Source organism: Cricetulus griseus, chromosome 5, assembly GCF_003668045.3.
Source record: "Cricetulus griseus strain 17A/GY chromosome 5, alternate assembly CriGri-PICRH-1.0, whole genome shotgun sequence".
In the NCBI taxonomy this organism is placed as follows: Eukaryota; Metazoa; Chordata; class Mammalia; order Rodentia; family Cricetidae; genus Cricetulus; species Cricetulus griseus.
The window spans coordinates 165,590,044-165,615,274 of NC_048598.1; the positions used below are offsets into that span (position 1 = coordinate 165,590,044).

General features: G+C 41.4%; 1 protein-coding gene across 1 annotated transcript in view; it reads left to right on the forward strand.

Moving 5' to 3' along the window:
- The window catches only part of Bzw2 (basic leucine zipper and W2 domains 2), a 51,098-nt gene that overhangs the window by 22,804 nt on the left and 3,063 nt on the right, over positions 1-25,231 (forward strand). The window contains exons 3-10 of the mRNA XM_027419749.1: positions 1,579-1,755; positions 5,882-5,985; positions 8,563-8,628; positions 9,135-9,270; positions 12,908-13,017; positions 17,027-17,197; positions 19,346-19,492; positions 20,583-20,721. Of these exons, the coding sequence (XP_027275550.1) occupies positions 1,579-1,755; positions 5,882-5,985; positions 8,563-8,628; positions 9,135-9,270; positions 12,908-13,017; positions 17,027-17,197; positions 19,346-19,492; positions 20,583-20,721 (1,050 nt within the window). The remainder of the gene's footprint in view (positions 1-1,578; positions 1,756-5,881; positions 5,986-8,562; positions 8,629-9,134; positions 9,271-12,907; positions 13,018-17,026; positions 17,198-19,345; positions 19,493-20,582; positions 20,722-25,231) is intronic.

The window sequence follows — 25,231 nt, forward strand, 5'->3', positions numbered from 1 at the left end:
TTCTCGTTTAGGTTTGTCTGGGTCTTAACACATGATGTCACAGACACTGTACATGCCTATGTACACCTGTCCTGCTGTACCCAGAAGCCATTGTTTTCTTGAAGTCACTCATTGGCTCTGCCTCTGAAACGCTTCCCACCCCTTGATCTCTTGAGTCTTTGGAGGCTGGAGTATGCCCTTTAACCTCCTGGTCACCTTGCTGTATTCAGAAACTTTGAGCTGTCACCTCGAAGCTGGACTGTCCACTGTCCACACAGTTGTTTCCTTTTCTTGTTTTTCCTCTGTAGGATCTCATGCTATGGCCCATAGTTACTCCTCACCTTTAAGGCTTTGAATGTTTCAACCCATCATCACTTTGCTCTTGTCCTTGAAGAATGGATTGGCTGAACTCTAGGCTGGAAATTGTTTTTAGCCAAAGTTTTAAAGATACTGATTTCTGAACCAGAACTGTTTATGACCTATTGAACAATTGGTGTGTTGTGTGTGACTCTGTTCCTTGATACTTTGTAAGTGACTCCTTTCTGTTTACTCTGCCCCAGATGTTTCAGATAGTTGCTTTCTTTCTGGTGTTCTGAAATTTCAGGACAATGAATGCACCTTGTGTGGTGTGTTCACATCACTCATCAACTGAATTGATTCAATTCTGTAAACACTTCCTGAAAATTTAAAAAGTAATTTTCATTGACTTGGAGGTTTGCTGTCTTTTTACTGTGCTATTTCAGTATTTGGCTGGCCTGCCCTCTTCCTTGTCTTTTGACTAAGATTTTTCTAAATTGTTCACAACAGAAGTTTTCAGCTGTCTGAGTTCCTCACTTTTCTGTCATTTTTCATTGTTATTCTGGAAGCATTTATATTCGCTTCTGCACTTCTCCCCTTTTCTCTTCAATACCAACCTTCCACGTGACACCTATCCAAAGTCTAGACAAGAGCTTCGTTAACCCCTTTACTTCCCTCCCCACCACACCCTGCCATATCTCCATGATCCTGGGTACAGTTTACCCCACATGAGCTCATGATGCCTTTCAATGTGTGTCTTTGTATCATGCTGTATCTGTCTCATTGGTGTGCACTGGAGACAGCAGCTGTATAATAGCTGTTTTTCCTTAAATCTTTGTAGCACTTTAGATGAGCTACAAAGTCAAATCTGCTCCCAGTCATAACACTAAGTCATTCCTTACCTTCTTTCCATATTCCTGAGTTTACAGTATAGTTTTCTAGAGTCTAGAAGATGTGTGACATGGCAATGGATTGGAATACCTAGAAAAATCCACTAAAAAGAATGCAAGACTCTAAAAAAATATCTCACTGTCTTAATAAATATTGTAAAGTGTTATGTTTTGGTTTCTAGTAAAATATAACTTCCCTACACAAACATTTTTTTAATGTGTGTGGATATGTTATATCTATTCATATTTCTTCCATAGTTAGACTTAATAGATTACACACATTAGCCTAGCCTACAAATGACATAAATGAACAATCGTTAATGTTACCATGTGTTAGATACTTAATGTACAGAATTAATCAATTTGTTTGAATAGATGTTTAGACACATGGGATCACTTTTTTGTATTTCAGATGAAAAAGAGAAATTCGAACCCACGGTCTTCAGGGATACACTTGTCCAGGGGCTTAATGAAGCTGGTGATGACCTTGAAGCTATAGCCAAATTTTTGGATTCTACTGGCTCACGGTTAGATTACCGTCGCTATGCAGACACACTCTTTGATATCCTGGTGGCAGGCAGCATGCTTGGTAAGCCCTGGGGTTTAGCATTTTCTTATGGCATGTGTGTATTTCAATTCTATTATTGTGTTTCCTTTTAGGATAGAATCTTTGGAAACTCATGTTAATTACATTTGCTAAAAATCTATCATTTTTTACTTAGATTATAATTCCAAATGGTTTTAATGTAGGTTTAAATGATTACTGGTTGATAGAGCATAGAAGTGAGAGTGTCTGTTGACAGTAGGATACAGCCATTACAGCCAAAAGCCAATTGCTTCCTAGTATCTGTAGAAGGCTTTGGCTTTGTGCCTTTGTGTGTGTCTTCTAGATCCTTCCCAAACACTTGGTAAACCCAGATGTCACATGGCTGTTTTTTTTTCCTCAGTGTGCTAAGGTTGATGTTAGGAGTCACCTTCCACAGCTCTTCTTCCTTATTCAATGAGACAGGGTCTCAGTCAAAGCCAAAGCTTGCTAATGTGGCTAATCTAGCTTGCTCTAGGGAATCCCGGGTTCACCCACTGAACGTTTCCTATAGGTTTGGGGAATCTGAACCTTTTAACAGCTGAGCTGTCTCCCCAGCCCCTTTAGATCATAGTTTTTATGGTTGATTTCCATGCTAGTTCTATGTCATTAGAAGCAGTTTTCCTGATTTTCAGTTACCTAGGAGATATTTGGGGGCTAGACTCAGCAGTTAAAAAGCACTGGCTACTCTTCTAAAGGGTTCAGGTTAGATTCCCAGCACCCACAAGGAGATTCACAACCATCTGTAACTCCAGTTCCATAAGATCCAATGCCCTTTCCAGCCTTCCCAGGTGCTACACACGTGTACATATAAAATAAACCAAAAATTAGAGTTTGGATTTTGTTTTGTTTTGTTTTGTTTTTGTAGCTTTGGAGCCTGTCCTAGAACTCACTCTGTAAACCAGGCTGTCCTCAAACTCACAGATCCACTGAGCTAGGATTAAAGGCATATGCCACCACTACCTGGCCTTGTTTTTGTTTTTTTAACAGAAAGCAATTTGAAATCTGTGGAAGTATTTTGATGTTTCACGTACGTGGAAGTGGGGCAGAGTGCACTGGCTGCACTGACGAGACAGTTGACATAATGGAAAGTGCTATCCCCGGTGTCATCTGTCTTTCAATTGAGAAACACTGGCCAAGCCAATCTGCCTAGAGACAGAGAGAAAACACTCCTCCATCTTAGTAGAGCTTCTTTCTCTTGCATGCTCTGATGGGAAACATGGCCCCACACACTACTAGCCTTGTTCTACAGTGCTGACTTTCACTGTGTACTGAATTAATTTTCTGTTATCATTTATACAAATCACTCATTAGTATAGAATTCAAGAAAGTATGTTAAATCCCAATCCCCAGGAATAGCCATTGATAATATTTTGGTTAATTCCCTTCTAGAAATCTCACCTCACTTGGGTTTTTTTTTTTTTTTTTTTGAAAACTGAGTAATATTTTATTTATCTTCTTCTATGCATGTTAATTTGTGTTTGCTAAGCAGTATGTTCTGCCTTTCACATCCCTGAGTGTTACATTTGGGGTGATTTCAAGAGTTACAGCCTAGGAATATTGAAGTTCAGTGTTTGTGGACAAATCCTTGTGTCCTGCTCTGTGTAATTAGCAAGCATCAAACATGGTATTTAAGAATGGAGACACTTATGTGGGGATCCTAGTAGTTGAAGGAGATGTTTTTGTTAACATTTTGCTGTAAATCATTAATCTCTTCCTACATCTATCTTTTGTAGATTTTTGTCAATTAAATTAGCAATAGATATTTTTAAATTAATAATGAAATACAGCATTCCTATTTTAGCAGTACACTGTCAGCTCTGTGGTAGTGACCAGCAAGTGTGTCACACATTGCCAGGTTGGTTGGGCCTGTGGAACCTTGTTATTGTAACAGCTCATGTAGGCAGCTCATTTCTGTAAACAATTCAAGTTCTCATATCACAACTGTATGTTGTGTTGTAGGTTCCCAGTAACCTCCAAGCAGTACTCTTAATCCTGTGTTGTCTGTTTTTGTGTTGAGCTGTTTTGATTTCCTTCCTCTCTTATAAAATTGCTAGAGTCCCTTCCCGCCACTCTTCCAGTCCCCCCCATCTGCACACTCTGCATTGATTTTCATGAGAGCTTATTTACAACCAATAGCTGGTTTGGCTCTGTAACCCAGACTTCACCTTCCACACTGTCAGTATATACAACAGGCTATGTGTGCTTGGCACAGCTTAACCCATGTCATACAACCTCTGAGTCCAGATTTAAGGTGAACTAAGACAAGTCCCTTCCTTGAACTGAATCCTTTGTTAGCTGACCAGTTGCACAGGAATTCCCTTCATATCTGGAAGTTTTTCTGCTGTTCTTGGTCTTTCATCTCATCAATGTTTTTCTGCTACCTTTATCTTATGGAAAAGTAGCCACAGGGATACATTTTATTTTACTACCTCTACTTATAAAGTAGCAGTGTTCTAAAACCTAGAAATGGCAGTTAACACTTGCTCCTAACACGATGAGGAACCATTTTTAATGCAGCATATCAATCACTGTATGGCAAGTGTATCTGTGTGTGAACGGATGCATTTCTAAAGCCTCTGCCTCCCCAGGGGAAAGTCTGCAGTTTCAAAGTCAGCTTTTGCACTTCTGCCGTTTTTTACCACGAAGGAGGATGGAGAAGATTATTATCCTAATATCATTTTGTTTCAGGTGGTTGTGCTCATTAAAAGGGGCTAATTAAATTGGGTGCATAAGTTGATTAAAGGAAAATAGATTGACTCCTGGAAAACTAATTTTCTTACAAAACTATTTTCTGAAGTCTAAAGCCCCCTGGAAGAGGCTGTGAGCTAAGAAATTCTCATTTCCTACATCAGTAACAAAAGTAGCAACGTGTGACCTTTTTCACCCAATGTCTGAAATCACAAATTAACATAAAGCTAAATTACACAAATAAATTTAGAAAGTGTCTGATAAACAGAAAACAACATTAGTTTCTTCATTGCTATACCCATGGTGCACAGCATAATAAATAGCTAGTGTAAAACTGTCTGCTCTGAAAACTTGCTGAGTGTAGGAGACGTCTCTCTAACAGCCACTCAAACCCATCCTAACTAAAATGAACTAGAACTGAAAAGCAGAAATGCGTAGTGCTCCGATTCCACCCTTGTAATCCATAGGTGCATACAGTAGCCATTGTTGAAACTTACAGTAACATGGAAAACTGAACCCTAATGAAAAGGCACTCTTGTTCCAGTCCATTTTGTCTACTAGCAAAACAAACAAGAGAATTAAAATACTGTGCTAGCCAGTGCAGCTTTTAAATGACTAAGTACAAGTTCAAGAAGTCAGTACAGACTGTTAGCCACATGTGGGAAATTGTGTTACTGAAAGAGGAAATGGTTTTAGAAACACTTCTGTACCCCATTAGAAGCCAAAAAAGGTTCATAAGAGTTGATTAATGTGGTTGACACCACAGTTAGTACTGATAGGCCACTGCCACCAGACCCTGCATCCATAAGAGTTGGACCCTTTTATGAGAGATGGCTCGGTGAATAAGAGCCCATACTGCCGCTGCTGAGGACCCTGGTTTGGTGCCCTGCTCCTATGTGTACAACCTCCTGTAAGTTCAACTCTGACATGCTCTTCTCTTCTAGCCCCCAGTCATCAGCACTCACATGTGTAAGTAATTAAATTACTACACACATGTAAGTAATTAAAAAAATAAAGCTTAAAAAAAAAAAAAAAACAGCTGAATTTGTACAATCCCACTATTAGGTGAACAAGGCCCAGCAGGACATTTACCAGTCCTGAAGAAACCACAGCCCAATGGAGGAAGTATCAGAAGGTTTATTGAGAATAACCGAACTCAGTTCACTGAATAGAAGTTCGTTTTCATGGTTAAATACCCACCTTAGAAACAACTAGGAAAGAACTAGATCTAGTGAAGGCAGGGGGGACACGGAACAGGTGTGGTGGATGTGTGACCTGGAACAACTTATTTGGATTGTACTGAAACAGACGCATTGCAGCCGGTCTTCATTTACTCCTGTGCATCTGTAAAATTTTCTGTGACTCATTTTTTATATCCACTCTCTGTTTCTCTTGACACTGTCCTTCAGCGCTGTCCTGACTGTAATAAATTGTCTTTCAGCCCCTGGAGGAACACGCATAGATGATGGTGACAAGACCAAGATGACCAACCACTGTGTGTTTTCAGCAAATGAAGATCATGAAACCATCCGAAACTATGCTCAGGTAGCTTGGGAGCATGCCAATGTGTTGGGACAGAAACACTTGAACAAAAATGAAGGGAAAAGAATCTCCAAATAACAGTGCTAGATAAATTCTTAAATGTGTGAGAAAAATACACAGTTGCATTCCTAGAAAGCATTAACTGTTTAGAAGATACCATCCTTTGCCCCTCACCTACTTCAGGAGCCCACTGCAAATAGTGTAAATTCATCTTGTTTTTTTGAAGAAAACAGGTTTGCCCTTTCTTGTCTTACTAAAGCTGCATATTCCTTTTGACCCATCGATTTTACTTCTTGCAGCCATGTGTGAGCACTTATAAAATGGCAGCTGCAGTGATTGTCATCACAGTATTTCTTATAATAATGCCAAGGGGGGAAATTAATGTAAAACACAATTGAATGTTGTGACTTACAGTGATGTGGCTACTTACAATACAGCTATTGGAAAGTATGAAGAGGGCTGGAGAGAAAGCAGTGGTCAAGACCACAGGCTACTCATTTACAAGACCTGGGTCTAATCCTCAGCATCCCCAGTCCCAGGGGATCACACAACCTCCTCCGGCCTCTGGGGGCTCCGGGCATACACATGGTACACAGACATACATACAGGCAAAGCACCCATACACAAAGATCCGATAAATCAATTTTTAAAAAACCATAGAGTAAGAACAGGCTAGGACTGTAATTCCGCTATTAGAGCACTTGGCCAGCATGCACAAAGCCCAGGTTCGATCCTCCAGTCAGTTACAAAGGGAGCTAGAGACCACCTTGGACTTCAGTAAACCAGTCTCAAAAATCAGTGAGAGATAACTTGTATAACATAAAACACATAAAGAAATTCATAACTCAGTAAAAAAAATGGGATATGCATCCTTTCTAGGAAAGGGTTCACATGGACATTTCAAGGGAGAAGAAACAAATCTGGTCTGCCCTCTAGATGTCTTTATGTCTTCTATGTGTATAAGGGTTGTAAACCCTCTGAGAAGGCATAGGCTTAAATAGTAATACTCAATTCCAAATCTCATCTTTTTGGAGTTTGGGAGCTGGGTCTCATCAAACATCTCCAGATGCTCCTGCCTCTTGGACCACCACAGCCAGAAGGATCATGATTTCTAAGTCTGATTTCTTTGATATCTAACCACAGTTATCTTAATAGCAAGGCATCTCCTTTCCTCACAAAATTTTCAGCATCAAATTACTGTAAATCATTATTTGAATTCCAATGAAAAGATAGATTTCTTTTTAAAAAGGAAGTCAACAAAGGACAGCTTTCTGTAAATGTAAAGAGATGGTACAGTTTGTTTTTCATCAAATCTTAGTAGGGTAGTGTCTTAGCATTGATTCCATTTTTATATCGAATATGGAGTGTTTGAAGGAAGATCTTTTTGGGCCTGTGAGGTGGCTCAGTGGGTAAAGCCTGCAACCAAGCCTGTTGGTCTGAGTTCGATCTCCCCGACCCACTAGGCAGAAGGAGAGAACTGATTCCTTCTGCCTCCACAAAAGTGCTGGGGTTCTTGTAGAGTAGTACAGAAAGAGGGATAAATGGATGGATGGGTAACTTCTTTCAGAACCAGAGAGCTTCTGGTCTGTGTTTGAGCCATCAAATCATTGCTTCTTTACAGATTGATTGAAAAACCTGGCCACTGAGATGCTCAGACTCAGGGAAACATTAAGTAAAAAGAGTTTTTGAGCTGGAGATTAATTTTATGTAAACCTTGTTAGCTCATGGCAAATACTTTCATAGTGTGTTGTTTGAGAGCCGTGGAGTTTTTAGGTACTTGTACTTGGTCCTCTTAGTTATAAGGAAACACCAAAATTGTGAAAGAATGTTATGTGGACATTCCACCATTTCCATGGCTACTAAAGACAATTCGTACTTACAGCATCCCTGTTCCAGGAAAGACATCATTCACACACAACAGCCTAGATCAGGACAGAGGCAAACCCTGCTTTAGGTTTCTGTAGGGATGGTGGGACCAGTAACTCTTTACAGCAAAGTGATTGTGCTTTTTGCTAATCTACCAAAAACACATGGTGATCTACCTGCCCTGATCCCAGCTTTCTGACCTTACAAAGACCTGAGGTTATACCTGGAACTGTTTGTTTCTGCCATTTTCATCCTCTGCATCTGGAAGATTAAAACTCCTATTTTGTTTATTTCTTGTGGCTCCACCTGTTTCTATTTTTTCCTTTATTTTTTTGTTTTAGTGTGTTTATTTTTATGTGTTTCTATAAGCGCAGGTGTCCTGGAATGCCAGGAGCATCCTATTCCTCTAGAGCTGAAGTTATAGGAGCCTTTGAGCCTCCCGATGCTGGGAACTGAACTCAGTCCTCTGAAAGAGAGCAAGCACTCTCAACCATGAATCCACTGCTCCAGCCTCCATTTCTTGCCATTCTGTAATTCGTTTTATCCTATGTGTATATTTGGCACCTCCTTTGAAATGCTTATAGTTCCCATGTCATCATATGAGAACATTTACCTTCTTGTCATTGCGGACCTATGACAGCAGATAAATTTCCACCCTTCTTTCTATGGTCTTACACTTGTTTGCATAACTCAATGGTTCTGTTTTATGTTTAGGTCTTCAATAAACTCATCAGGAGATACAAATATTTGGAAAAGGCATTTGAAGATGAAATGAAAAAGGTAAATTCAAATATCTAAGTCAGAAAGATCCTCAACTTGGGGCCAGTCTGGACCGTATCTCCCACACATGTGTGTGCATGTGTGTGTGTGTGGGGGGGGGGGCATGTACACATGTATGCATACATGGAGATTTTAACTTCAGCACTTTCACTCCCTGGCATGCGGTGATATCTTGGTTTGTTGATCGTACATGAACACACACTCACACTGTATGCTTCCCTTTTCCATGTACATAGCCAAATATACATTATGTATGCACATGGTTCCCAAGTGTCTCTTCTTGTGCTCATTTATAGCTACATGTTCATGAACCTAGAGGAAAGTGCTATGTCAGACAGCATTACTTTCTACAGTGTCCATTTGTCATTGTACATGTATGTCCAGTGTATGACAACTGTACTATATAGTGATCTGCTTCTCCACCTGGACATGGAAGGATCTCATTGCATTGTTATCTTCTAACCCTGGTGTCTGTGTAGACATGATTTCTTTTGTTTGCCCCACAGCTTCTCCTCTTCCTTAAAGCATTTTCGGAAACAGAGCAGACAAAGTTGGCCATGCTGTCGGGCATCCTGCTGGGCAATGGAACCCTCCCAGCAGCCATCCTCACCAGTCTCTTCACCGACAGCTTAGTCAAAGAAGGTAATTGTGCTTGGGGTCTTTTCCCATGTGAGGGGGGGGGAAAGGGACGCTATAGACAGGTAGAAAATGGCCTGCCGTGTGTGTGTGTGTGTGTGTGTGTGTGTGTGTGTGTGTGTGTGTGTGTGTGTGTGTGTGTGTGTGTGTGTGTGTGTGTCTGTCTGTCTGTCTGTCTGTCTGTCTGTCTGTCTGTCTGTCTGTCTGTGTCTGTGTGTCTGCAAGTGTGTACTATGTTCAGCTACAGGCCAGCCTGAACTACATAGCAGTTGCCCTGCCTAAATGAAAGGAAGAAAAACATGAAGGCCTTACAGGGTTCTTGGATGTTGGTTTTAGTCTCATTTTTAAGAGATGACTCATTGTTTGAAAGCATTTGCTGCTCTTGAAGGAGACCAGAGTTGTGTTCCCAGCAGCTCACAACTGTCTATAACCACAGCTCTAGGGGAGCCTGCACTCTGCTGACCTTGGACATACACAAATGCACATACATAAGCACACATGTAAATTAAAATATCTTTTTAAAAAGGCATCATTGTCCAAGACATTGAATAATTTCAAAGTCAAGATTGCTGCAGCAGAGAGAAGCTTAGGCAAATTCTAAACTGTTAGGAGTTTGGCTGGCACTACTGCAGTAATTGATTATAGAATAAAACAAGAGTGGGCTGTTTTCTTGTAGGAGGATAATGGTATGCAAATTATAATTTAACATAAAACAGTTATTTTCCTTAAAAATAAATTAAAGTGGCTTTTGTGAGAACATCTGTTTCTTCTGGGAAGTTTTCCTCCTTTGTGGAGGACAGCCCATCTTCATTCATGCCTGTAGTGAGAGGGCTTGTACTCTTGTAGCTAGGAAAAAAATAGCAAGTCAAGAGACAAGTGGCATTATGCAGGTTCTCTACAGTGTTTGGGCTATGGTTCTAAAATCATTAGCCATTGTTAATACTGTGATATTTGAAAGCATTTTTCTGAAAAGAATTCAGGACACTTCATGTGTCTTATGTATTAGCCTTTTAGGCATAGAAAAAGAAGATACTTTATATCTTTTAATTTATATACAATTGATAATTTATACTAAATTATCCTAGCCATCACAACAGAAAATAGTCATCTTATTAATTAATGGGGGGGAGGAAGCTCAGTAGTCAATAGCACTTTCTACTCTTGCTGAAGATGAGGACTAAGTTCCCAGCACAATCAGATGGTTCAGAACCGCCTATTATTTCAGGGAACTCAATGCCCTCTTCTGGCCTCCATGGGTACATGTGCATATGAGTTGTATATATAATACTCAGGTACACACATGTACATAAAATAAGATAATAAGTCTTTAACAACAACCATTACAGAATTTAGGTGGTTGCTTTATGACTTAATTATTCGCCTTTTCTGAGTTTGAAATTGGTTATAGTAAATGGGGAAGAAAGTGCCTTTGCCATGGGAGTGATCTTGTGTTTGCACCATGGTTTTTAATTCCTAATTAGGAAAGGATTAAGAAATTATACCTTTTCTCAACTCCTATTTAGTAACCATCCAAGAAAATAGGACCATTCCACTCACTGAAAGAGTAACCACAAAAACATCCCAGGGTTACCATCAGGTGTCCCTTGTAGTACAAAGTGATTGGCTTAAATATAGATGTTTTTTCTTTAAGCTGCAAATTTTAATCATGCTTTGTTTTCTTTCTTACCAGACAGGTTACAGAATAGTCTTATTTCTGCTTCATTACCTAACTGTATTAAAGTTATATTGGTTCACAAACTACTAATAATGTTCAAAGTTTGTGCTATGGATGGGGATATAGCTCAACGATTCAGCACCTGCCTAGTGTGTATGCAGGCAGAGGATTCACCTCCAGTAGCACACAGAAAAATCATCATGAAGAGTAATCAGCATAAGATTCTTTAGTGTATAATACATAAAGTGTATTTCCTTAGGGGTGTGGGTGTTTGGGTGTGTGTGTTTATTGCCACAGCATGCATGTATCAACCTCTCAACAACTCTTGTCAGCTCTCTTCTTTTACCTTTATGTAGATTCCAGGGATTGAACTCAGGTTATCAGCTTAGCATAAGCACCTTTAACTGCTGAGCCATGTTTCTGACCATGATTTTTTAAAGGAAATAGTAACTGTAAAGTTAGGGTAAACATGAGTGAATTGGAATGTTGCTCATAGCATGGACTGCATCCCAAGAGTGGTTTCCAGGTCACTGCCATGTGTCTTCAGTCAACTATGCACAGCTTCTTCCATATTCATTTTCAGCAGTAAGGCACTTCTTAGCTTATAGGTCTAGGTGCTTTGCCAGGAGACATAGATTGCTGAAGTCACTGAAGCAATGACTCAGAAGCAGGTGCCAGGATGGAGACTCCTCAGAAGTCAACCTGACTTGACCAAAATAGGATTCTTGTAGAAAGGAATAAAGGTGATATTGGTAGCTGCTTAGGCCACCAATACTAGGCAGACATCCAATTTAGGACAATCAGTTAAATAATTCAGCTACCCGGTAAGTCTTTGTCAAATGCAATATAAATGTATATTTAGGAACTGGAAGTGTTACAGAAAAGCTGTCTGCCAGCCAGCTAGCATGATCCAAACATGGATAAGGGATTGAGTAGTTTCCTGATTGACATCTGCACATCTAAGATACTTTTAAAATTCCAGAAGTGTTTGATTTGATTTTAAGCAGTCTTGCTGTTGTGTAAATTGAAAGGTTGGTGGTCATCCACGCCAAGAGTTCACTTCAGTCACTGTTGGTCCTTACTGACATCACTTGACAAATCAGCCGTCACTAGAACAACACTTCTGTCATGTCATGTCAGGTGCTTAGAAAACTGAAGCAGGAGAATTGCTTGTTACTAGCCAGCCTGAGCTGCATTGCAAAATCCTAACTCAATAAAACAAAATAAAATTTAGTAAAAATTATGAGTCTGAATCTTAAATAGATTCTCAGACTGTCATTCTGTCCATTAGCTTATCCCAGCTCAATTTCAGTGGCCATTCCAGAGCCACGCCCTTTGCCATGTAGCTCTCTGGGCTCTCCCACACCAACCTTGGCTCCCTTGGCCTTTTTACTTCTATAATGAAAACATCAGGAAAGGAGTGAATACAGCAGGAAGCCTTCTCTCTTTCCCAGCCTTTTGGAGTGAATTTATTAAACACTTTTATATTGTTTGCCTGCAAATCTTTGTCATAATTTCTAGTCTTCATCCAAATGGAGGGGGCTTGTTGTTATCCCAGGTCTGACCGTTGTGTTTTCTAGTAAAAGCAACATGCAACAGATGACACAAATAGCCAGCAGTGGTCTTAGCATCAACATGAGCTCCAAACATTATCTGTCCTTCATTTGTTCTTATAAGTAGGATATCACCATGTTGCCCCCTACCGGTCCTCAAACTTACTGTGGCTCTTACAGCAATGCTCCTGTCTCCACTTCCCTTTGCTGCTGTCAGGGGCATGAGCCACCATGCCCAGGTTCTTTCTCATAAAGATGCTTCCTTTGTCGTGTGACAAGCGAGCTGTGCTTGCACGTTTGTCTGTTTTTCTTCGCTCCAAATTAACTGTGTCCCATTTCAGGAAACCTGATCAGAAGTACATCCTCACAAGTGATCCCTGGTACACAAGAATGACGTTTCACTTTCTTTTCACAGGCATTGCAGCCTCCTTTGCTGTCAAGCTTTTCAAAGCCTGGATGGCAGAGAAAGATGCCAATTCCGTTACCTCTTCCTTGCGAAAAGCCAACTTGGACAAGCGGCTGCTTGTGAGTATCTGTGCATCAAAGGTTGTGTGTGTGGCTGCCACAGGCATGTTGTCATGTCAGTGACATGCCAAGCTGTGCTGAACTGGACTTTGTTCCTTTCATTTCTCATCGAATAGAAAGTACTTCCATTTTAATCTTACATACAGCTTAATATATTTTAAATAAAATGAATGAAGTACCCGTAAGCCTATCATGAGGAACCTTTGGGAATTTCTGAGGGCATTCCTAAAGAGGGTTAATTGGGGCAGGGAGTTCTGTACACTGTAAGACCATCTATGGGGCAGTGTGCTGCACCGAATAAGAAGGGAAAAGAGCAAGTGAGCTGAGTGTTAGCATGTGTTTTCTCTGCTTCCTAATTGGTGCTGCGAGCAAGCCACTCCTGCCACCTGCTACCCCCCAACTGTGAGCCAAATAACCCTTTCTCTTAAGTTGCTTTCTATCTGATACATGGTCATAGCCATCTATAAAAAAATGCAAGATGCAAGCCCTCAATATTGGAATTTAGTTGACATGGTATTAACATTTTGTCAATAGTAAAACTTTCTCTTGAGGGCTGTGGTGGTAGTTCAGTGGTACAGAACTTACCTAAAATGCTCAAAGTCTTCCTGGTTGCAATCCCCAGCATAATAAAACAAACTAACAGATACTTTCTCTATATCAAATGACTTTTTGCAAAACTAAAGTTTTAATCTCAACAAATCAGATAGATACTCATGATATCTAGAGTAGGAGTTATGTTACATCTTTCTTTCTTCCTTTAATGGGACGGTGGTTCATGCATGTGTGCATATAGAGAGGTCAGGACAACTAGTGGGAGTTTATTCTTCTACTCTGTTGTTAGGGGGATCAAACTCAAATTGGTCAGCTTTGCATCAAGCCTATTTACCCAGTGAGCCATCCCGCCAGTGAGCCTGTGAATTATCCATGAATTAGCTGGGTTCCAAATGTCATGCATCCCAGGAACCAGACTGTGGGATCAGCTCCTATTAGATCGTTGTGTCTAAATGACATAGGACGAGACTATAGGTCATCAAATGGTCCTAAGACACATTAAAAACCTACCTTCTATTGACCACACGAAGTTATTGGCCCTCCTGGAGACATGGCTCAGTGGTTAAGAGTGCCTACTGCTCTTGCAGAAGTTACCTTCACCTATGTCAGGAAGAGGTAGTTCACAGCCTCCTGTAACTCCATCTCCAAGTACACCAACACTCCCTTCTGGCCTCCAAGGGCCTCTGCATCCATGTACATGTATTTACATATTGACACATGTGCATGGATGTAATTTAAGATAAAAACTTTTAAAAAGTCATTGGTCAGCATGGAGATAGAGTAGGACATTTGGCTACTTCTGCCTCTATTTGTAGGCAGTGTGAATGTGGGGGGAAGGGAGGGAGGGGATGCTGCCAGTCCACTAAGTCTGGTTTCTTAACAGCTAACCATAGGTTGGTTAATTAGATGAACAGTTAATCATTTAACTGTTTTACTAGATCTGTGTGTCTGTGTGTTGTGGGAATGAGAAGCATAGATGTTGTTTCTCTCAAGTGCTCACGACATAAGTTGGGTGGGACAGGGAGGGTGCTTGAGATACACAAATACAGTAGGTGCCTGAGAGTCCCTGAGACACATGAGACATTTGGCATCTGTTACATGCTCAGGGGATATATAATAGTTTATGTAACTGTTCAGAAAAATAGTATTGTTAGCCATTTCTCAGCAATGTCACAGGAGAAGGAAAAGTTTGTGTGACTTGAGAGGGGATGGGAGGAGAAACTATCCCATATCCCTAGAGAAAAGGGAAAGCAGAGTTGCTTTTTCTTTTGTTTATTCATTGAGTTTGGTTTTTCCATATTACATGCCAAATTTTTCTGGGAATAGGAGAATTAAAAGAAAGCAAATAGATCCTCGCTTTTATGAGGTGATGTCCTGCTTCAAGGGAATGAGCAACACACAGGTAGAGCATGTATAATTTTTTTAAAATGGTGAAGCTGGGGTCATCAAAACACTGTAGAGAGAAAATTATATGGACAAAGGCTATAGGAGAACAGATTATGCACCTTATGGAGAGCAGTAATCAATGTAACAAGGCTTCATAAATGACCACATCTGCTTCATAAATGAACCACAAACATGATTGGCATGCACTGGAACATAACCGGATTCTGCTTCACAGCCGTGGTCTTCCTGACAGGAATTTTCAGTGGCTGCACTGAGGAATCTAGCCAGGATTGACCTTAGTGCCATCAGCACTGTCCTTAACACATGCCAACTGCTAAGCTTCTTGTTGTGTTACTACTTTATGGCTCCATGGCTTGGAGTGCCTGCCACCAAGCCTGATGAACTGAGTGTGATTCATTAAGATCCGGATGGATGGATGGATGGATGGATGGATGGATGGATGGATGGATGGATAGATAGATAGATAGATAGATAGATAGATAGATAGATAGATAGATAGATAGATAGATAGAAAGATACACTTGTATTTTAAATAGTTACTATGAAGGAAGTGTCAGTACACTTTCATTCTCGGGGTGGGAGCAGGGGGACCACTCCATAGATGAACCAAGATGCTGAAGTCTTGGTATATGGTGAGAAAGTTGTTTTGACATGAAAGCACACACTTGATAGATGTTCCCACAGGCTCTGTTCTGACATACAATGTGTGACTTGAGGGAAGTTTGGGGATGGTAATGGGGGTCCAGCAGCAGCCACTACTGTGTTGTTCTCTCTAGTGGCTCCTCTCCCTGGCAGCAACCCCAAGGCAGATCTTTCTCCACTGGGAAGAGTTACGGAACCATTGGCTGCACGCATGTAGATCTAACCAGTGCAAAGCACATGTCTGCTTTTTTAGACTTGACGGCACTTTGAAAATTGTGGGAGCTTTGAAAATTGTCATTACTGCCATAGTTGGGTACTGGATTCATACAGGATTAGATCATGACTAAGTGTTACTGAGCAAGTGCCAAACTGTGTAGGGTAAAATAAAGTGATGAAAATATGAAAGCAGTTAGGGTGTTTTGCTCTTTTTTTTTATTGTTTTAACAAAATATCCCACCAGAATTATGTAAGAAACTGAGCAGTTGCCGGGTAATCCCAGCACATAGGAGGCAGGTGGGGTCTCAGTGAGTTTGAGGCCAACCTGATCTACAAAGTGAGTTCCAGGGCATCCAGGATTGTTAAACAGAGAAATCCTGTCTCAAAAAAAAAAGGGGGGGGGGAGTTGATGAGGTAACTAGCTTGAGTCTCAATCAGATCTTGGTGGAGAGCCACCATCATAGAGGAGAATGAGAATACCGCTGCTCCTTTTCTGTTTCTGAACAGTGAGTGGCAGCATTGGCTCAGGATGACAATGGAGGTCCTTGTAGGGAGGAGGGGCCCCTGGTGATCCCTATCATTTCAGAAGAGGAGGGACCACTGGCATTCCTTAGAGATCCCCACCATTTCAGCTTTACAGAAAGAAACTATCTCAGTTAAGGAAGCAGTATGAGTAGTTAATGATTTCAGTTTTTTCTTCTCAAGTTAAAAAGAACTCAAGTACTATTTTGTTCTTTTGGGTTTAGGAGGGGGGTGTTTTGGTTTGGTTTTTTGTTTTGTTTTGGTTTTCAAGGCAGGGTTTCTCTGTGGTAGCCCTGGTTCTCCTGCAACTCTCCCTGTAGATGAGTTGGCCTCAAACTCACGGAGATCTACCTGCCTCTGCCTCCAGAATACTGGGATCAAAGGTGCATGCCACCACCGCACAGCCAGCAGTTTTATCCTTCATTTGGTCAAGCAAATTTACTCCTGTGCTACTATTGATTAAAGTGAAGAAAGGGGACTTGAAGGTTCCAGTGAGCAAAGCCAGTGTGTCTGCATTGCATAATCAATCCTCTGTATAAAATGTCTTATTTTAAGCCGTGCTCACCTTAGTAGCTGCACTAGGAATAGTACTCTGCTGTGGTGCAGCTGTCATCTGCACGAGAGGTCACAAGTGTATGAATGTGGAAATTTCCATCCTTTTCTCTTTCAGGAACTCTTCCCAGTGAACAGACAGAGTGTGGACCATTTTGCTAAGTACTTCACTGACGCGGGGTTGAAAGAGCTGTCAGACTTTCTCCGAGTCCAGCAGTCACTGGGCACCAGGAAGGAGCTGCAGAAGGAGCTGCAAGAGCGACTGTCTCAGGAATGTCCTATCAAGGAGGTAGGAGGCCATGGTGAACCTGTGGGGGTGAAGGGTGGGGACAGGGCTCCCTCCGGGAGGTAGGAAACTGTCTCGGGCAGCATACACGTTTGATGGGTACAGGTGTGTTCACTGGTGGAGCACTTGAATAAGTAGCCACTGTTTTCATCCCTAGCACTCCAAAAACTCTGTGTGTGTGTGTGTGTGTGTGTGTGTGTGTGTGTGTGTGTGTGTGTGTGTGTGCGCGCGCGCGTGCGTGTGCGCGCGTGCGCGCGCGCATGCACGTGTATTTTCCTCCCTGGTTTTTATTGATGTACATACGCTATCCTCTTTTTTCTGGCATTGCTCAAAGTGCTCAAGATCCTCTTTTATTGCATTTTGGGCTATTCTAGAAATTAATGTTATTTTGGTTCAAATGGCCTATTTCACCAGGCTGCTATGATTATCAAACTGTTTCATCAACATACAAACTTGGCTCTCTGCTGTTAGAATACTCCATAGAGTGGCATTTCTGTTTTCTTGTGGATTCTCTACCTGGTGTTAGGCAATAGCTAGTGTTTTGTGTCTGGGCTGGGTGTTTTGCATCACTGGGTATGAATGTGTGGGCTTGTTTCTATTTTCATGGTGATTGGAGTCAAACCCAATGCACATGTACAGCAAGAGCTCCACCACTGAATTGTACCCCATCACCTTCCAGAAAATCCAAATCCACAGGGGAATAATCATTTGGGCCAGCATCTTGTTTATGAAAGCTGTGTGTAAAAGTGTAGGTTTTGGAGTCATGTGTCAGCATAGTTTCCTATGTATTAGATAGTGCTAACTGTTCATGCATCTGGAAAGATATTCTTTAGGCTGAGAAATGCCCTTTTTATGTGACATAATAAACTCAAACTTAAGCTGGGGAACCCTCTCCTCCTCCTTACTCCCAAATCCCTGTGCTACAGCTTCTTACCTGGGTTCTTAAATGTTTGCAAGCTGGAGAAGCTCACATTGATAACTGACCACCAGGTGGAGGTGTTAGAACAACAAATGCATCCATGGCCTTACAGTCAGCAGTTGTATCCAGCCATACTTGAGTTCTGTGTGACTTTCTATGGGGGCGGGGCCTACAGGAAAAACCATACTGCTGATTTTAGATGCAGGTCTGCCCCCTGCTCTTACTCCTACTGGGAACTACAGGCAGCTCTGAGCCTGGGATGGTCCAGCCACTTCTTGAGGGCTACTCAACCCTCTCTCATTATCTTCTCACACACGAAGAAAGGGAAAGTGGGTATCTTACTAGTTACAGAGCAGCATACCTGAGATACGGACTATATGGCTTTTAACCACTGCTAAGACCTAACCTGTAATTGTGATTGTATCTCAGTAAGAAAAGGGCATAGTTTTTATTGTTAGAAGAACCTACATTCCAGATGTCAGAACTGAGGATAAGTTTTCACATTTATGCATAATTTGAAATGGGAGATAACCTGCTGAGTATTGCTGGATTAACATGAATCAAAGAAAGAAAATGACAGAATTTGGGGTGTGGCTTGATCGGTAGAATGTTTGCTTGACATTCATGAGCCTTGGGACCAGCACCTCATAACCCAGGTGTGGTGGCCTGTCTCAGGATTTGGGAGGTGAAGGGAGGAGGAACAGAAGGTCATCCTCACCTATAGAGTTTCCTTGTCTGGAAAGACAAGAAGTGTGTGTGTGTGGGGGGGGGGTGTACTTGTACTTCACAGTTTCAAAAGAAGGAATTAGAGAATACCTGGTGGGGAATGGATTTGTGCAAGTCCAAGGCATATCTATCAAGTTTCATTTTGAGAAACAGATAAAAATTCACATTTTGCTTTCTTCAAACCCAAAGAATGTCAGGAGGACTCATGTGCCCTACTTTACTGAAGCCCCAGGGTTTGTCCCTATACTTAGAGAAAAACTAAGAGCCTTTCTCTTAGTCCATGCCATCTAGCAGCTTTTGTTTAGAACTAAGTTTATGGGGTAAAATGGATCTTATAGTTTTCCTTCATTTCGTCATTTGAGGTAGTGGGAATGGAGAAGTTGAGCGCAGCAATTCCCACCCTGGCCCAAACCTGTTATTGAACAGGCCAGCGAGAGAAATAACACTAGCTTCTGAACATTATGTTTGGTCTGCTGTTGCTCACTGACTGTTTCCATAAAATGTAGGTGGTGCTTTATGTCAAAGAGGAAATGAAAAGGAACGACCTCCCGGAGACAGCCGTGATCGGGCTCCTCTGGACCTGTGTCATGAATGCTGTTGAGTGGAACAAGAAGGAGGAACTCGTTGCAGAGCAGGCTCTTAAGCACCTAAAGGTAATGATTGGGTTTTAGTTGGGACCAGTTCTGGTAGGTCCACTGCCCCTCCTGAGGGTATGAGAGGGAGAACTGACTATGTATGATGCCACAGTCCTAAAACCCCAACACTCAGAAGGTGGAATCTGGAAGATCGTCCAGTCTGGACTACAAGAGACCGTTTCTCAAACAATGAGAAACACAAAAACAAGTGGATGCCAATTGCATCTCCCCTTGAACCAAAGTCAACATGTCCTGTCTACATTTTTCCTTTCCAATCTGCCACTGCCTACAGTGTTTCAAATATAAGAACATGAAATATCTCAAAATGGGTTCTGAATAAAAACACCAGAAATATCCAGAGTCACCCTTAGGGTCAAACATCAAAGAGAAATATGAGCTAGTTATTGACTGGGTTTCATGGGAAAAAAAAAATACCCAATTCTTTTATTTAAGTAAACAATGAGTAGACATTAGAATTAGAGAGGTAGATCAATTATGTCAGTGGTATATTTGCAGAAATAGATGAGCATGCCTTTGCATGAAGGAGAGTGGGACTGCAGATCTTGCGTGTAGAGTTCAGTTAAGAAGTCACGGTCAGAATGTGAACTAGGTGGCCATAGACAATAACATACGGTGTTTGTGAGCTGAGAGGAATGAACGATCTGTTCTAGTGATGGGGAAGTCTCCAGGGAAGGAAATGAGTAGGTCTTAGAGAAGGCAATGTCTATCCATCGCTAACAAAAAAGCAAAGACATTGGGGGTGTGGGAACAACAGAAAGAGACCCTTTTGGTGGCTCGTGGTGCCTGGGACTGAAGGAAGGAATGTCATATCTTAACTGCAGAGGTGGCTGCAACATAACCCTTGGGGATGCTATTCCACTGCCACAATGCCCAGTGTACACTGTGGGTTCGCTGTTGTCTGTAATATAGGTAGCCTTATTTGGTCTGTTTATAGTGGGTATAGTGAAAATGATCTAGTGAGATCACTGGTGTACAGTTCGCTTTGATTGAACGTAACATAACAATCCTGAAGTGAACATCATAGGTGCTGTTGAGATTCCAGCAGTGTTGGCTCCAGGTCACACCTTTCCCCTCTGCTCTGTTATAGCAATATGCACCCCTGCTGGCTGTGTTCAGTTCCCAAGGCCAGTCAGAGCTTGTTCTCCTGCAGAAGGTTCAGGAATACTGCTATGACAACATCCACTTCATGAAAGCCTTCCAGAAGATCGTGGTTCTCTTTTATAAAGGTATTGTCGTGTTTCATCACTGTGCATCTATGCTTTGCATGAGCTCTGAGAGCAGAGCTGGGCCAGGCAGAGATCACAAGCCTGTCCTTATGGAAGAACAGCAGAGATGATAATTGCTGAACATTTCAGGGTTGGCCGCATCACAGAAAGAGAGAAGGCATGTGTGTACTCGGTGCATCAGGACCCTTGCTGGTTAAGCACCTGAACACTTGTTACCAGTAAAGCTGCCACAAAGACTGGGCATGAACTGGTTGTTTCTTGGCTTTAGTGAACCAATGTAATTATATAAGATAATTGAGTCTGCTTCTAAATTGTAACAATTAGCTCTAATGACAGTGATTATCAAAGTGCTATATATACTGTGTTCAGACCCATTTCGGTGCCATAAGGCTGACTTGAAAATTACTAGAATAATTAGCCTTTCTCTTGACATTTTAGTTATTTGGCCCAGCCATTCTCCTGTCTTTCCAAGGCAAGGCTATTTTTAAGTATTCACATTTACTGTCTTTTCATTGTATTTATAAGGCTTAGGTTGCCATGACAACTGGCGCTAAAAATGAATGTTAAATGCTCTAACTGATCTCAGTCTCCATACCTACAACATACAAAAGTGATCCTGGACTGTTTTAGGTCTAGATGATGCAGTTTTAGTAACAGGGAAGGAGCAACTGGGAGATCCATTTTGTACATTACCAAACGGCTCATTAGAGGTTATTCGATACATTCCCTTTGTATTCTTAAAATTGCCTGCAGGTTTTTTTTTTGTTGTTTGTTTTGTTTTGTTTTGTTTTTCTTAGCATGTATCAGTTGAACGTGTGGTGTCTTTTGATCGACTTCACACATGCCCCGTTACCCACTCCTGTGTTCCCCACGCCCTGGCTGCTGCTTATCTCTTTCATCCCAACCAGCCTCTCTTCACTTCCAGGCCTCTCTTTACTTCTTGTTAACCAAATCAGTTTAGTTAGGGTTATGTAAAGTTGTATCTCTCACCCCTGCCCTCCAAAGTTGTGTGCTTAGAATAATAGCTTTAGACTTTTTGTTATCATTTTTTAACATGGTTGATTAATAGGTATTTTCTAAATGCTTAATGGTATTTCACTGTGAATTTTCATTTTAACCCAGATTCCTAAAACAAATACATCTTACAATGTTTGGGGGGGGGTGATATTTTACATTTGCAGAACAAGTATGTTGGTTAGTTTTATGTCAACTTGACACCAGTGAAAAAGGGACCCTCAATTGAGATAATGACCCCACTAGTGTGGCCCATGGGCAAGAATCTGGGGCATTTTCTTAATGTCGCTGATTGCTATGGGAAGATCCAGATCACTGTGGATAGTGCCACCCCTAGGCTGGTGATCCAGCCTGCTGTTCGGAAGCAGGCAGAGTAAGCTCTAAGGAGCAAGACAGTAAACAGCACATGATAGCCAGGTTCCTGCCCTGACTTCCTTGATACACAAGTTGTAAGCTGGAATAACCCTTTCTTCCCCAAGTTCTTTGGTCAGTGTTGTATCACATCAATAGAAAAAGCCTAAGACAATGAAATATTTCACAGTAATTATCATGCCAGAAAGGTGGTCTAATAGGTAGGGGTGCCAGAGGTGACAACTGGGAACCACCTGGTGGAAGGAGAGAACGAACCCAACTCGCTCAAGTTGCCCTCTGACCTCTACATGTGACTCACCGTAATATACATACAAGAAGTAAATTAACTAGATATAATTTGGTAATTTTTTTAATTTAAAAATTGTAATAACTGCTAAATCTCATTTGAAATTGCCATCCACCATTAGTTCTTTTTGGATGTGGTCCAAAGATAGTAGTATCTTAAAATTGGGGCTCACCAAGTAATTGTCCCATTTAAAACCCAACCCAAGGGGCTAGAGGTGGCTCAGCAGTTAAGAGCACTGGCTGCTCTTCCACGGGGCCCAGCATGGTTACTAACAAATATCTGTAACTCCAGTTCCCTGGGAAGCATCACCCTTTTGGGGTTCTTCCAGCACTGCATACACGTGGCACCCAGACAGATGTACCTGCCGACAAAACAACAGTACACATAAAGAAAATTAATTTTAAAAAGAAAAACCTGGGAGCTGGAGAGGTGGTTCAGTTGATAGGAGCACCTGTTGTTCTTATAAGGGACCTGAGTTCAGTTCCCAGCACCTACATGATGGCTTACCACCATCCCACCATCCGTAATGACAATTCCAGGGGATCTGACAGCCTCTTCTGATGTGGTGCCTGAATGGGCTGTGCAAACATGCCTGTAGGCAAACCCCTCTTTGTAGAAGATGATTTTTTAAAAAATGTTCAGGTGATGCTTCCATTACTCCTACCCAGCAGCCGTCTGCCCGACAGTGCCATGTCTGAGTTATCTAAGACTGCAGAGGCTGAGGGACAAGTGGGTGTTAATGTTTGCTTTCTGAGCCAGCACCATACCCTGTCTGCCCACCCTCCCAACCCCACTCCCATCTCCTCCACAGTAACCAGTGTTACCCAAATTTTCTGTCTCAGGTACCATAGTTAAATGTTAATTACTCTACAAGAACCCCTATGGCATGGTTAGTGTTACATCTTTTTGTATTGTAACCACAATACCTGACAAAGAAACAGCTTGTAGAAAGTAATATTCATTTGGGGAAAAGGCTTCACAGCCTGTAATAGCACCATGAGATAGGGGGGAAGCATTCAAAACATTAGGATTTTGGAGAGGGGGCGGGATTTAGAGCTAATGGCGTGTGAACTACTAAAGACCTTCAGATTTCACTGTGCCTATCAATGCCAGCGCTTTCCCCTCTAGGCTCCTCATAGCAACTAATTACATGAACTAAAACTAACTACTTCAGCTACAAGGTTCCAGTCCCACAGCCAAGGGACAGTGACCTGAAATTAGAAAATCACCCAGAAAATAAAAGGCAGAAGTGGCAGCTTTTCCATAGGCCTTTCAAGGACGCCTCTTAAATAACACCAAGTCAGTCATTGTCTGCAGCAGGAAGGACACCAACATCACGTTTGTTTTGCTGGTTTGAATGGAAATCAGAAAACTTTTTTAGTAGGGGCCTAAAGATAAACCACTGAGATGTTAAAATTATTATTTTTAGGTAATGAGTGTATTTAAGTATGAGACTTACATATACAGCTTATTTTCTTGGATAAAAAATTGTACATTTTCTCTTGAGAAGAAGGAATCCCTGGAGAACAGATGGTAATACCGCCATTATGAGCGTTGCTAGGTTACTGTGGTTATGTTTTTTTTTTACTTGTAATCAGATTTTCACTTTGCTATTATTTTGCACAACAGGCACTTTGCAGAGGAGATATGTGCTGTATTTGTTTCTGTATGGACTTATTCCAGAAAAGCCTAAATGATGAGTGAGTTTAGTCTCTTCCCAGTTGTGTGTGTAGGACTCACCTGGGGAGCTTGCTCAATACAGACTGAAGGGTTAGAGAGATGAATCAGAGGTTGGGGCATACTGCTGAGGACCAGAGTTCAGTTCCCAGCACCTCATCATGCACTCACAACTGCTTGTCCTGGAACTTCACCTCCTGGGGTCCCCCAGTATCCCTGGTGTTCTGGAACCTTCTGTGAAGACCAGGCTAGCTTGAATTCACAGATTGCCCCTGACTCTGCTTCCAAAGGTGCCTGCCACCATGCGTGGCTGAATTTTCTTATTTATAGAAACCTCCTAGGTTAAACTCTGTGCTTTATACAAATGTTTCTAAAACAATTTCTTATTTCTCTTTAAAAAAAAAAAACAAAAACAAAAAACAAACTTGAACACCCTTCTCAGGAGATTCTCCCAGCATTCTCGGGGAAATTATTTTTTGACTTTTGTCCCTATTTGACACTCCCCATGTATAATTCTGAAGTTTCCAATGGCACAGTTTTAGACTTTACTATATAAATGACACTTTGGAAAACTAAATAGTTCTCATCTTCTTTATTCTGTCCTTGTGTTTGTCTACTATTTGTGTGGTGAATGCATGCTGTATGGTCATATCATCTAACCTAAGAGAACACCGTACGCTTGTCATAAAACAAACAAACAAACAAACAAAGAAAAAACCCTCTCCCACTTTTCCTTAGTAAGATAAAAATGTCCTGCCCTTTCTTCATTCCTCAGGAGTTAATTCCTTTTTAAACCTAAGTCTGGTGTCTCTTGCTTGGAATCCCAGCTATACAAGGTGGCTAAGGCAGGAGGAGGCAAGGCCAGCCTTAGCTACAGAATAAAACCTCTCAGAAAAATACTTAACTAGGTAGATCAGGCTGGTCTTGAGCTCACAGAGATCCACCTGCCTCTGCTTCAGGAGTGCTGGATTAAAGGTTTATAAATGGGGTTCTTAACTTCTCAGAACTCATTGTACTGTTATGTGACTTTAGCAGATGATATATTTGATATGGCTTTGCCAGTCTTTTGATTTCATTTCCATCCCAGTCACTAACACATTTCAGTACTGGCATGGCTCCTTTTGTCCTCTATGGGGTGATAAAACACTAGCATGAGCACTG